General features: G+C 49.0%; 1 protein-coding gene across 2 annotated transcripts in view; it reads left to right on the top strand.

Moving 5' to 3' along the window:
• LOC135911963 (mRNA decay activator protein ZFP36L1-like) overlaps positions 1-14,376 on the top strand; it is a 75,504-nt gene that overhangs the window by 47,586 nt on the left and 13,542 nt on the right. The window contains exon 1 of one of the 2 annotated variants that reach the window (XM_065444333.1): positions 12,517-12,857. The exons of the other annotated variant lie outside the window; for it this stretch is intronic. Coding sequence (XP_065300405.1) covers positions 12,795-12,857 — 63 coding nt within the window. The 5' untranslated portion in view covers positions 12,517-12,794. Of the gene's footprint in view, positions 1-12,516; positions 12,858-14,376 lie in introns of those variants that run through there. 2 annotated transcript variants of the gene reach the window in all.

Here is a 14,376-nt window from a genome sequence, read left to right as displayed (position 1 = left end):
CTTTTCGTCTTACAGCCGTTTCGATAAAGCCAACGGATAATCGCTATCATAACGACTGCATAAAAAGGGGGCTTACCTTTACTTTCTTGGAAGTGGAAATAAGTGACTTATTCTGTCCCTGCCCGTGCTGGCCCATGGCACACAGCCGCGTAGAGCGCGCCTCGTGGCCTTTGTTTTCCGTTTTCTTTACCTTGCCGGAACCACTGGCCGATAGAGGAATAATATCTTGCAGCGCGCTGTAGACGGCAAGGGGTGGACGTGTGCAGAGTGGCGCTACGAATTAAGCGACCAAAGCAGAAAAATACGCCAACGAAATATAATACGAGAAAGCACAATCTTTTTTGTACGCATGATCCCGAAATCTTACTTTATTTATTCGTAGGCTCCAAATGTGCAAATGTATTTAATTTTCCGTTGACCACCAAAAACACCGCGACGCGATTTGCCAGATACCAAAACTAGCCCCCACCTAGTACTTCTACGTTATAACGGAATGTGGCCAGTAGCTGAGGAGCTGGCAAGGCAGGTGTCTCGAGGGAATGAACAAAATTCATTGGTAAAAATCTGCTTAACTCTCAAGCCTAATTTCTTTCTATAAATGACAGAAGCGTGCAGAAGAACGCACTCAGCAAATTTCATTCAAATCCGCCGACCTCGAAAAATTGCCCGAATTACCCTTTGAACGCGGGCTGCCCGTTCGACGCAAGCCCACGGCATGGCAATTGTTGGGTTCTACATAGGTAGTCGACGAGCGTAAATGAAACACGAATTGCGACGTCATCAGCGACTAAGTGTTGTAAAATCATACTACATATGGCTATTTCTGGTGGTGCAGGTTAAAACGACAATGGCACTTGCACTTCGGCGAAGAAATGCTACAAACTTTATTCACTTGGGCGATCATGAAGCCTGTACAATATCACGCAGTAAACTTCTATGACGAAAGCACTGGGAAAAGTCCTGGAGGTCCTGGGCCGCTCCTCGAGACGGGGCCTCAAAGCGCGAGCTGTCACAAGACAAGAGTCTAGCACGAGCTGCATGCGCTCAGATGGAACGAGAGAAGAATGCGTGGGATCGTCGTATAAGCCCATTGGATGAGAATGTGAGCTTACATATGCAGATGACGTAGCCTTCTTCTATGATTACGAGAACCGTGTAGATACAGTCCTTGCCATAACGCAGCTGTCTTTATTGCGATTGCAAAATATATGGACACTCCTGGCGCATTTCTGCCATCGCCGTCGCCGTGGGGTTCCGTATGAGTGAAAGCGAAACGCGACCTGGCTGCCTGCCCTCTCCTGCGGCGCGCGAGGCGAGGGAGGAGGGTCCGGCGGCTGCTACGGTGCCTCGTTGTCCTCCTCGCCCGCCGCTCCGTACAGAGTGGAGACAACCGCGGCATCTACTGCGGTCACGCGAATCGCGGACGCCGTAGTAGACGCTTTGGCGGTCGCCGTAGGGACGCGTTGCCGGCGCTCGTGTGTCTTGAAAGCGATCTGTGACGTGGCTAAAGTGCGCGCCCGCGCGGCCCTCATCTTCAAAGCGATCTGCGATGTTTGCAGAGTGCGCGTAGTGCCCGTAGCTTCGTATGCGCTGTGCTTTCGACATTTCGTTCGCACTGAAGCGAGACATGCATGAAGGCATAGAGTTTCTCACTCTAACACCTAGAGGGAAATCTGGCGCCACCGTCTATGGAAGTTTCTTAAGGGGCGCCGTGCCGTCATGGGAATGACGGTATATGTGTCTGCGAGGCCCGCATGCTAACAACGTAAATAATAAGACGGAAGGGGGATGACACTTCATTGTGATGGTTGCTGTTGCGGACCAAAGTTTTGATAATTAGTTTCACGCTGATTGCAAAAACCAATAATGGAATTACACGCCTAGTTATTGAGGCCCGCAGTACGACAAGTCTAAAAGACAAATGGATTAGTATGACCTCTATCACTCTTATCAGGTAAGGGAATAGCGTATTTCAAAGGCGCGACACGTGTGCGTTGACGCTCTTTCGTTGTGGTTCTGCCCTTGTTATGTGGAATATCTCACGTTCTTCTCGGCAATAAATTGTTGATAGTCTGCGCTGCGAGTGTGTCACAGTGTCCCTTCTTTTGCCACTGCTCTACGCGGAACGCTACACACGTTCATTACGTAGGAGCTCACATGTTGAGAACATGCGGTGCGATAACATTTTTCTTCCTCTTGGGAGCGGGGGTCCTGGCCTGGTCCACCTTTTTGTTAAGCAACTTGTCTCCCGGTTATTCCTCTTTCGTGATGTAAACAATCCATTTCTAAGAGAGGTGTTACAATATGGATTAATGAACTACATTACAGAAATAGTTGCATTGTCATCTCTCACAGATGCACCGTCGGGGCTTGAAGAAGGTTGCTGAAAGGTATGGATAGGCGGTCTAGTTGGTAACGCATATTAATAAAAACGTAGAGCGCTAACAAGACGAAAGACGTAGAGAAAGAAACACACACCACACTCGCTCACTCACTACTGATGTTTAATGCACGTATGGAAAAATACATATATAGAAAGTCGACGGTTCGCGCATGTGACGATGAGGTATAAAAACAGCATGCATCTAAGGCATGTGTAAATATCGATTAATAAAATTGGATTCTTTATCATGTAGTAATAAGGATGGTTGGCTTACACAAAGCGCGGCATTTTTGGTGATACGATAGACTTCCGAGATTGCTCGAGTGGTTTGGTTAGGGTGACAGAACAAAATGACTGTGTTTTCGAAGATAGGTTTACAGAGACATGATTTACAATGTTAGGCGATATGAGAGGATGGCACGTAGTTTAATGAATTTCTGTGTTCTCTTAGGCGTACGCTGACACACCTGCCTGTTTGGCCAATGTACATATGACCACAGCTTAGGGGAATTCTGTGTACTATTCCTGAGACACAATCGACAAATCGATTAACATGTTTCTGGCTGCACCGTCTATCACCCACTGACGTGGTCTCGTCCTTCTGTTCAAAATGAAGGAAACGAAAAATTTGCAGTTATCCCCGATGTACATAAAGCTTCACACGGCCTAAAAAAATGTGGCAAAGCGTTATGGTATTCGGGTGGCATTTTCTGCACCACACAGGCTTAGTCGCATTTGCTCCGTTGTGCACATAAGGACACAGGCCACGTCAGTGGGTGATAGAGGGTGCAGCCAGAAACATGTTAATCGCTTTGTCGATTGTGTCTCAGGAATAGTATACAGAATTCCCCTAAGCTGTGGTCATATGTACATTGGCCAAACAGGCAGGTGTGTCAGCATACGCCTAAGAGAACATAGAAGTTCATTAAACTGCGCGCCATCCTCTCATATCGCCTAACATTGTAAATTATGTCTCTGTAAACCCATCTTCGAAAACACAGTCATTTTATTCTGTCACCCTAACCACACCACTCGAGCAATCTCGGAAGTCTACCGTATCACCAAAAATGCCGCGCTTTATGTAAGCCAACCATCCTTATTACTACTTGATAAAGAATCCAATTTTATTATTCGATATTCACACATGCCTTAGACGCATGCTGTTTTTATACTTCATCTTCACATGCGCGAAGCGTCGACTTTCTATATATGTATTTTTCCATACGTGCATTAAACGTCAGTAGTGAGTGAGCGAGTGTGGTGTGTGGTTCTTTTTCTACGTCTTTCGTGTTTTTAGCGCTCTACGTTTTTATTGATATGCTGAAAGGTATCGCTTTCTAAAGGTTCTCTTTAGTATCGATTATATTGGCACTACCTCGCTGAAAAAAAAATAATAAAGCTGTATTCCTAGACATTCTGTCGTTTTTTCGAGAATCTGCTGCTTACGCTCGGAGTGTGTACGCTACACAAGAAACACCGCCAGACTAGATGTCTCTGTTGGACGCTTGGACGTGCTTTTATGAGTTTTGAATGTGTTTTCAGTCGCCTTAGATTTTTTAGTGATTTGTTTTCTGGAAGTTCTGCTCCCATGTAACGGAACAAAAAAGAAAAGAAAAAAGTGGGATCGTGGTCTACTGGTTGGAACACCCGGCTGCTGTGCTCGACGGCAGAGATTCGGTTCCCGCGTCGGTCAGATTATGTGCCTTCAAGCGAACCGAGACCGGAGCCTTCACCTATACGCAAAGCGCCAAGCACGCTTGGCATCAGTGAGCGCGCGCCCTTCCCCCAACGGCAGTCGTACTTTCAGGCCGGCACGTGCGTGTCGTTCGCGGCAGGAAGGTACAGCGGGTGTTAAAGCGATTCTGTGGGGGCAGAAGGTATTCCCCGAAGGGGGCGCAAGATCTTTAGAACACGGTTTCCTTAGCCGTGCTCCTCAAAGCTGCACCCTTCGATGCCACGGAGTGAACGGCCGGGAGCCCCACGACGGGAGTGCGTGCTAGCCCTGACCTTAACCCGGCCGACGAGCGCTGTGACAGCAGGAGGGATGCGCACTGCTTGCTTTTTCAAAAAGACTATTTGCTTCGTTTGCACGGCGGGCGTTGTCTTGTCGGCGCACACAGCCAACACAGCTGCTCTGGGCCTCCTCGACGCGGTGGCAGCGAGCACGCGCTCCGTCCGAAGCAGCCCCCGGGCTCGCCTGCCTGGGCTCTCCACAAGTGCACGTGGCTCAAATGTGCGCTGCTCGTGTGCGCACTGCGAGGAATGGCATAAGAACACACCATGTCGTCGCCATGTTGTCGAACTCATCTTGTCTGTTCTGATTGACTCATAGGGCTGCTTTGGTCTCTCCCTAAAGTTGGCTCAAAACGCCGCCATGACCGGACGGCCAAGTCCGATGTAGCGGCCCGGCTGTTTTTTGACGGATTTCGGGATCGGCGCGGCGGCAGTGACTCAGCTATTCGACCGCCCCACGTGCATGGTCACCGACCTGCATGGAGTCGAGGCTATGCACACCTCGCACGTTCACCGTATGCCTGTTTTGAGTGTAATGCTTTGTCCCTGCCCTCAGCCGTTTGGAAAACCCTGACTGTCAAAATAAACATTTAAATGCCTGAAACGCAGGATTAGCTGCGGTGTACATAATCGATTACCGATACTGCGAAATAAGAATGAGTAAAGTACTGTAGAGACCCCGTCGGGGGAGGACTCGGTCAAAAGTGACGGCATGGAGATCCACGAAACGTCGGGAAACAGTGATCCCTACAACAGTGGGGAAGCAGCAGGGGTGAGCTTCGCGCTTTTGTGCACGACGAACAGTGTGCGGCCGAGTGCGTTGACTTGCGTGTCGCGTCTGCACGTGGCCCTCCGACCGATTCCCGCACGCGGAAAGAGGCCTCCGCGCGCTAGGTTTAGCCGGCCGTTAAATGAGAACCCCAGCGACTACATCGGACTGCCATTTCAAGTAAAGCCGGTCTGTAGCCAGGTTGTTATCTCCCCTAATTTGATCGTTTCTTTTTTAATCACGTCACCATTCATTCGGAGCAATGGTCGCACAACCCGTTAATAGCTCAAATCACACCACACACACGTGAAGCGTCCCAGTGATCTCAGAAAAGAGATAGGGATGGTGCACCTACACAAAACAACCTCACAATAAATTTAAGATATCGTGGTGCAAGTAAATCGACCAGAACATGTTAATTTCCTAAAAATATGGCGTTAGCCCATTAGCAACGACGTACCGGAGCACTTTGAATGCCAAATGTTGGTTAAGTGGTCGTCCCTTCACAATGCGTTGGCGGGCTAGTTGGTGCGAATCCATGAATACTTTGTTTAGCGCCTTCTCCTGTCGTCTTTCTTGTGTCTGTTGTTTTGCGCTAAACAAAGTATTCATGGTCGTCCCTTGCTGGACAGTATATTTAAGTCTCCCTGTTTCGTGCCGTCAATGTGCGGTGACGCCCACTCAGTAGTCAAAAGCACTGTGTTTATATGATGTTCTCTGTTGACACGTGCCACACAGGAATGACGGAGAACGCTGTGTGCTTCGAAATACAGGTGGTGCCTGTTGGTGATATGAGCACTGCTTCCCGTGCCGAAATTGGCGATCGAGCTGGCGCGCTGCTGAAATGCTGCACTGCGAGCTAGGCATCGAGGCGAACAAACTTCTGGCAGTTTACGCTTCGTTTCACGTGTCTACTACAGTGCCGCTATAACGTGAATACTTGCGTTCCCGTAGGGACTGTCAAAATGTGTTGGTCTTTCAAAAGTACTTTTCTTAACAGAAGTGATAGACAATATCTACTACTCCTGCTGCACCCACATAATTACGACGCAATATAATCAACGTAACAGCTACGATACTAAAAGGCAGCTAATATGAAAAACCAACCTCTGTTGCTATCCAAGAATGCATTTGTAGCATCCTTTGGGAGTTGGTCATTTGTGGCACTATGTTGCACTATGGGTGGCGCTTCGCTTGCCGCCGTGCCTTCTCCGTGCGCGGAAGAGAGAGAGAGAGCCAGCTGGCACTCCAGGTGACCAGCGGAGAACCTCGCGCAGCGACCAGTCTCGAACAGCAGCGTCTGTGTTTGACACAGCGCGCTCGCCGTCGTTGGAGAAGGATGCGAGAACACCCCTCTTACCGTTGGTACTATCGCGCCACCGCCGTGCAGTGTCTACCGCTTTGTTAGACTGCAGCGTCAAAACAGGGCTAGAACGCGGGAAAGTCCATAAAAGACCTAGGCGTAGAAACTCCACCTGAACAACTCGGCAGAAAACTTCGTAAAGCTTGTTTTCTCTTATATAAATACCGTGACATACGTGACATACTCGATATAGAAACAATGCCGTACTATTTGAACATATTTCACAACCACTTAGCTTACTGCATTGTTACGTGGGATCACACATAGCGCACATATTAGAACCAGGTAAATCTGCCGCCCTTCGCTCAAAAAGAAAAAAAAAAGAGCTATACGATTTTTTTACTTATTCAGATCACACTTCTCATTACGCTACCACTCTTACGATGCATCGTGTCGCTCTAATTGACTACAATACGACACTAATGGTCCATGCTGGCACTTACACTAACTACCCAGTGTATGTACACTTCTTTCTATTCCGGTTATGAAAGCCGTGACAAAGTACAGGGCAACTGCTTCATTCAAAAAGCAAAAAAATTTCCACGGTAAAAGAAAAATTACCATTAATGAAGTCGTTGGGTGGTATAGCCTTCCCACCATAAATAAAGCAATGTAATAACTTCCGTTTAACTTTAAAAGTGTGTTTTTAACTAGTATTTAGCCACTTTTATCTATCTTCCTTCCAGCTTCGTGACCTGACTCTCGCCGTGCTGTCGTGGTCGTTGTATCGTCACCATTGCAGCTTTGTCATCCGACTCTCGTCTCGCCGTCGTCGTCACACCGCCGTTGTGATGCGTTCGTGCTCGTCCCGTCGTCGCCACTCCGGCCTCGTAGTCCGGCTCTCGTCGCGCCGTCGTTGTCACGCCATCGCCGTGATACACACTCGCCGTCATCCCATTGCCTTCGTGCGGTTGCCGTGCCACTGTGGTGATTGCGTCGTCGTCAGACGGCCGATATGATGACGCATCCGTTGTGATGCCGCTGTCGTAGTGGTCGGACCATCGTCATCATCCAGTTGTCGTGCCGCTCTCGTCACTCCATCGTCGCCATTGCTTCGGCGTCTTGCAGTCGTCGTCATTCCACTCACGACCCGGAGTAAATAACCTCAGCAACGGAAGTCTCAGAATAACCACTGGAGATGTTGAATGAAAGTAGCTCCGGAAATTGCTCAAATGCTAATCGCATTAGCGTGGACAGTCATCGTGAGACGAGTTATGCCGTAATTTTTCTTTCGGACCGCGGTTCGCATCCCCGTTGAAACGGGAACAAATAAGGTAAGGGAGGTTCTTTTCTTTCTTAAAAAGAAAGACTGGCCGTTCTCTCGCGATGCTCACAATACACTTATTGTTTGAGTACGTGATGAGCTATCTTCACTACTTGAGTGAATCCCGATTAGGCTATGGATAGGGATTCAGATGCGTCAGTACTTCTTTTCTGTAAAATGTTTACTGTCAATAAAATCAGTCAATCAGTCTGCGGCGTCGGCCCGTGGAGATGGTTAGGCAGTCACAAGACATCGTAGTTAGTTCCCAAACAATTATAAACTCATTAAAAGAGACATTAATGTATTTACTTGCACTCTTGTTTCAGCTATTGGAGCAATTGAAGTTTACTGGTGCTCTGCAAACTTTGCTGTGCGCCATCACAAATACCTACGTTCCACCTGGCTGATTCCTTATTCTTCCGTGTCTCCAAGCTGCTGAAAGAAAAATATAACATAAAAAAAATGTAAAGTATTCGGGTAGTTGTCAGCTGCATCATTTGTGAACACTACTGGTTCTTGTGACTCCTTGGCATTACCAACCTGCAGAATCACGCTAAGCTTAGCTCAGCTATTGCTTCAATGCATGGTGCGTGCGCTGCATGTTTCCATGGCATCGTCGACGCTGGCGTTGCTGCGTCCGCAGAATAGCGGTGGGCTGGGCTTTTCGTGTGCAGAGGGGCACCGATACGGCGCCTCCCGCTGAGCCCAGTTGCAGGCGCCGGTGGCAGAAGTTCGGATGAACCGTGTTTGCGGTTGGCTCTAGCGTAAATTAACGACAAATTCATGCATTGCTCCGCACATTCGAAAATTTCGTTAATCCGGGTTCGTACTCGCGGGGGTCTACTTTCTGTGCGTGCGTGTGTGCGTGCGCGCGCGTGTGTGACCGTCAAGGTAGAAGAAATGTCTTCGGCTTACGCAAGGTCATAATTGAAAAGTTGATCCACTTCTTGAAACACGCTGTTTAGTATATATATATATATATATATTTACCGAAAGCACGCTTGAGAGGAGCAGGATACCACTGCGGAAGAGCTCCGTCACGTGACTTCTTTTCATATTTCGTGGGCTTTCTTTGCAACCGGCAAAGAAGACTGCGTGAGACGTATCACACCTGCAACAACTTGATCGGTGGTTTCTGAAGGTGCTCTACAAATCTGCGTATCATACTTGGGGTCCTCAACCAATAATTAGAAAGTTGGGTAACTAAACTTATTTATATGGGAAAAACAAAAGTTACTATAGGCCAGTGCGAATAGTCCTTTCATTTTAAAGACCTTTGCTCAGCTTACGTGGGGCACCCCGTGCACAGTGAGCGAGAAGAGTACGGCCGCCTGGTGTTGCTCGTCCTCGGTCTGTTCGAAACTCGTATTAATGCGCAAGCGTTATAGGGCTCATGAGGCGGGAAATCGGGCGTAGTTGGCGCGACCACTGAAGGTCCGAAAAAGGCTACAAACCCAGGACCTTTGTTGGGAGTGGAACCCTAGACTTTCGGCGGCATAATGTCTAAGCATAGCGCGGTGGTCGCAATGCTTTCGCATTCATCCACGTAGGAATAACTAACGGCCACTTGCATTTCTTTTTTCCTGTGTTTAATTCATTTCACGCCTTGTCCCTCATGTAAGACACACCAGAACATTTTGCTTAGCCCTGTGGCGAGAACTACTCGCTAAGCACATTGCATTTTCTCAAGGCATGAATGACTTGAGCTTGCCAGTTGATTCCTGTATGAATCACCGATTCAGTTTGACCACAAGTGACCTGCGATTCTTCTTCTGTCTGTAACGGCTCGCGCTGGGATGTTCGTTAGGCAAACATATTTTCTGCATCTGTTGAGCGATCACGAAGTCGGGGTAATTTCGAGGCGTGTTGTCCATTTGCAGCAGGATGTGGTGCCCCCTGTGGTCATTTCCGGACGCGAGATCATCACTTGTTCGCCCTTGACAACGCAAAACCGGAAACGCCTGGCTTCTATTTAGCACACCACATGTGACAGTGGTGATTAAAGAAGTTCTTGTTACCCAGCGAAACGGCGCAAGCCACTCTGGAGGATTGCCCATGAATCTGGTGGTGAGAGAACTGTTATAATTTTTTTAATAAGTTAAGGTGAAATGAAATAAGTATCTTGCAAGTGGGATTTAAAGTGTCTGCTGTTACAGATATGAATAACTAATTATCTAAGTACTACATATGGAAGAATTAAGGAAGTCTCGTGGATTGCGAGGGAGATGCGTTGTATTTGACTACGCCAGAGTCATGCGAGCATTAGGCTCATTTTCTTCTCGATGTTTAAAAACTGCTAGCCTACGTTTGTTATGGCTGGCTTTGTCATCAGAAGTGAATAAGCCGGACCTCCTCGATCCATAAAAGAAAAGTAATAGTCAGTAATACCAAGGCGGCATGTAAATAATTACATCTGACTTGGTATAAACAAGTTGACACGATTATTTACGTTTTCTAAGTCACATTGCTTATAAAGTGCATTTCCCGATGGCAGAACACACTTGTGATGAGCATTTTAGGTAAGCGTAACACCATTTCTATAGGGTAAAGTGTGTTAAACAAATTAACAACTTTAATGGAAGCTGCAGCACAAGTTATTTCACCCTAACATTCCTAGCACTCGTAGATAGCAGGAACATTAAAAAGGAAAAAAAAAACGTTCTGAAAGGTAGAAAATAAAATACGTGTTTGTAGCGGAGAAGGCACAGCTGGCGCGGAGCCCAGCTAAAGCACTTTGCAGAGCGATGGAAGCTACGGCGTTGCTCTCTCGCTTGTGATGCGCGTACTTCTGTGTAGTATGCGCCGCCCCCACGGTATTCGTACACCGTTATATGCAACGAACAATTGACGTCCCCAGTACGTTGCCTTAACCGCTGGCCGGCATGTTTCGCCAGCCTCTTGCGTTGAAACAGTTCCATTTACCTATGGGAAAATATTCAGCGTAGTGCTTTTGGCTGCACAAGTCACATCTGGCGCTAACGAACTACGGGTGTTGACTTTAATCGTTCCGGAGGAACAGACGATAACATACGTGGCCGCGAGACGAACTAAGGCCGGACGAACCTCGCTCGGCACATTGTCTGTCGCTGGGCGTCAACTTTCAAGTTGAAGGAGCAGTCGAGAGGCACGACACATTTCGAGGCGCATTTTCATCGCGAAACGCCCTGAATGCGTTCTTCTCTCCTCGTGAGGATATATGTGCAGGCAGGCTAGTGACAGGACATGGTTGGGTAAAGTTATAAAGAGCGTACGGACGAGACAATGTTGCGAATAACCTTCATATTTGGAAAAGCTCAGGCAAAACTGGCCAAACTAGACGGCGAACATGCAAATCCACGGCACCCGCCGTGTTGGCGTAGTGTGTAGCCTTGTCGTTACGCTGCTAAGCCCGAGGGCGCGGTATTAAATCCCTGCTGCGGAGGCTGGATTTCGATGGGGGTGGAGTGCATAAACGCCTGTTTACTGTGCATTGGGTGCACGTTAAGGAAGCCCAGTTGGTCAGAATTAATCGGGAGTCTACGGCGTGCGTCATGATCATATCGTGGTTCTGACTCGTAAAACCGCATTTTGTTTTTATCCATGGCAGTGCAAGGAAGGGGTCCGCGAGTTGAACATTTTGGAAAAGCAACAAACCGAAGACATTGAAGAGAGCATGCATGTGGAACACTGTTCAGCCACTTGATCTTTCTGCGGAGAACGAGAAGGACAGAGCAAAAGAAAATGTTTTCGCAAGTCCCGGCGTTCACTATTGTCGATAACATAAGAATTCAGCCCTAACTCCGCTCACATAACTGCGCCTGAAAACATAGTTATCGAGGGACGCCGATACAGAAAGGAGTTCGCCACCGCTGTGAGGTCAAGGAAACGAGCACAAGTTTGTAAAGGTTGTATTTCCGTTAGGCAACGGGGTAATTCGCCACTGAATCCTTAGGTTGTCACCGACTTAGTGCCCGCCGGCGCATAGAACCACCAGTCGCCGGTAGCACATATAAAAGAAGCCTAAAAAAGAAGCGTCCTCACGTGTTCTTGGAGGAGGAGGGTGCCTATACTCCTATTGTAGCGTGCCGAATATCACGTCTGACATTCGGCGTTGGCATCGAGGCACCCTACTCCGACGGACAGGGCGCGTTGCATGCCGACAAGACGCGTATGCGAAGGTCGAAAATTGGTCGAAGGTTTAACGTTCAATTGCGCACGGAACTGCGCCGTTGCCTATCTTCCATGGAGAAGTTTGGCCGAGCTAGAGCCGGGTGGACGGAAAAGAGTCACCGTGTCGCAGCTAGCGGAATTCCTCGGCCGTCGCTTCGGTCTTGGGCGGCGTGCGTATGCTCTCTCTCGGTGGTGGTTTTCTTCTCTCCGGCCATTCGCATGTTTGCTTCTTCAGCTCGCTTGAGATTGAGCAGAGCGCCCAGAGCTCATGCTTCTATTTTGTTTGGCTACTTTCCGCGCGCGCGTCGCCCCCACGGCCGCCGCATGACGTCGCCTGTTCGTGTCGCTGGAAAAAGAAAGGAGCCGTCGCTGCCGTCTCTCGCGCCCTGCAATGTACGCGGGTTGGAGAAAATGGCGGGCTGCTGCCGAAGGGAGAGGACGAACGGGTGCTCTTTCTATCTGCGTGTTTGAATTTCTCCGCCCGCTCCCATTGGTTGCCGCTCGAACGGAACTCCGCCTACTTCGCGCCATGACGTCAGCAAGCAGTCGCCACATTGAAAAGTTGGCTACGTTCGCGGGGCGACAGAGAAAACTCGCCCCAGCGCGCGGCGGGCGTTCAGCGGCTTCAGACGCGAGTGAGCGCGTTTGTGTGCCCGTGTCGACGGCCATTGGAAGACGAGTGTGTGAGTGCCGCTGGCTTGTGCAGACGCCACGAGACGACGAAACGAATCCAGTCGACGACGGTTTACGCGCCCTGGCAGGATTTTGTGGGTGCCGCGTTCGGCGTGTTCGTTCCCACCACTGGTAGCCCCTCATCCGCGCACGGTGCGGTGATCGACACGAGAGAGCGGGCATGAGCGCAGCGATGGTTACCTCATTCTTCAGCGACTACGGCGCCAATGTTGTGTACGGAAAGGTATGCGCATCTCTTTCCGCACGGCTCTCTTGCTGCAACGACTTGTTCCCTGCCTTTCTTTGCTCGTTGAACATAAACATATCTGTGTTATTTTTTTTTTTCGAAGACTAACGACATTATTTGCCGCGGACGTCCGCTTTTAAATCTTCGCTGACGCGTAGGAAAGCTGAGTGCTTAAATGAAGACTCCAGACAGCATTCGTCACGCCTATTGACAGCGAGTAGCCATAATATCGTCGTAAACCTCCAGGAACACGAGTTCTCAACGCTGCATTGTCTGCGCGTGACCGTAACTCTAGGGAAGCGCCTGTTCCGAGAACTCGCGGCCCGAACCACCTGTTGCACTCGCCGCTCACGCCACCTGTTGTCTCGTTGCGCTGCGTCCCTCTGGAATATTCTGGGCGTTCAAAAACCGCCTACGCTTTCCTTCTGTTTGACCTCAAAACGAAGCTGGCTTTGGAGATGGGCTCGGCACTGCATAGCTTTCACGCTGTTGTGCGTCGGCGCCTCTAGACTCGCCCGGCCCAGCGAAAGCTATAGTTTGTTTCAGACTGCTCTTGGATTTATTACGTACAGTACATGTAATTTCGTCTAGTGGCCACAGGACGATGAGTAAATCGCCAGTTATTACAGGCTTGTATATATTATGCTTTGTGAGGTAGTTGTGTGGAAGCAAGAGAGGTTATGGTCACCTTATGAACCGCGGTCTGCCATGGCTCTGATCACTCGCATGCGCACCTAACTGACGCTGTCGACCAACACGGGTTGTTGCCAGCTCGTGTACTTATTGATACTGTTCGCACTTGAAGCGGCAGCGCTGCTTTCTGTTGGTGGCTCTGACATGCGGATGCTCTGCCTCACTTGTGCGCCGTCATTAATGAGCCAAATTGCAGAGGGAGATTAGGCCTAGTGCGCGACTTGAAAATCGAGAGGTGGGCGGTGGAACCACTTTTGCGTTCACGAAGCCATCTTCGGCATCACGCATTTTTGGCGCCGTTTGGGACCATAACGCTTTACAGCCGAGTCTTGTACCTTGTTCAAAAGCGCCCAGTTTCATTAAGCATGAGCTTGAAAGCTCAACTTGCCAGCCTTTGCAAATTTTTAACACTCAGACACGTTTAGGGGTGCGTGAAAATACCGTTTTATGTGAGGCCACGGCGCTACCCCTCTTTGGTGCCGCGGTTCGAGCTGGTAACATAGAAAAGTGCTGTTTCACTTTATTCTCGTCTGCGCGTGGACAGGCTGCCCTTCGCTCAATGCGTGAGAGTTTCCGAGCCGTGGCGGTAGTGTCTATGGGAGCCGCTAGTATGGCGGTGCTTATGAATGATGATGGGTATTACGTGGATTTGCCTAAACTTTTTTTCTGGCTTCAAACGGCATTAGAAATCGATCATCTGCAACGAAATATTTCGTTATAAATTGAACAATTCCTAATGATTACGTGTGTGCGCAGATACGTTGCTGTGTTTAGCAACTTATCATTGCTTGGGAATGTAGAAAGGCGCAGCGTAATTACGTGG

Source organism: Dermacentor albipictus, chromosome 10 (genome assembly GCF_038994185.2).
Source record: "Dermacentor albipictus isolate Rhodes 1998 colony chromosome 10, USDA_Dalb.pri_finalv2, whole genome shotgun sequence".
Lineage (NCBI taxonomy): Eukaryota > Metazoa > Arthropoda > Arachnida > Ixodida > Ixodidae > Dermacentor > Dermacentor albipictus.
Note: the sequence above shows the minus strand (reverse complement) of the source record. Positions and strands in the feature narration are given on the sequence as shown.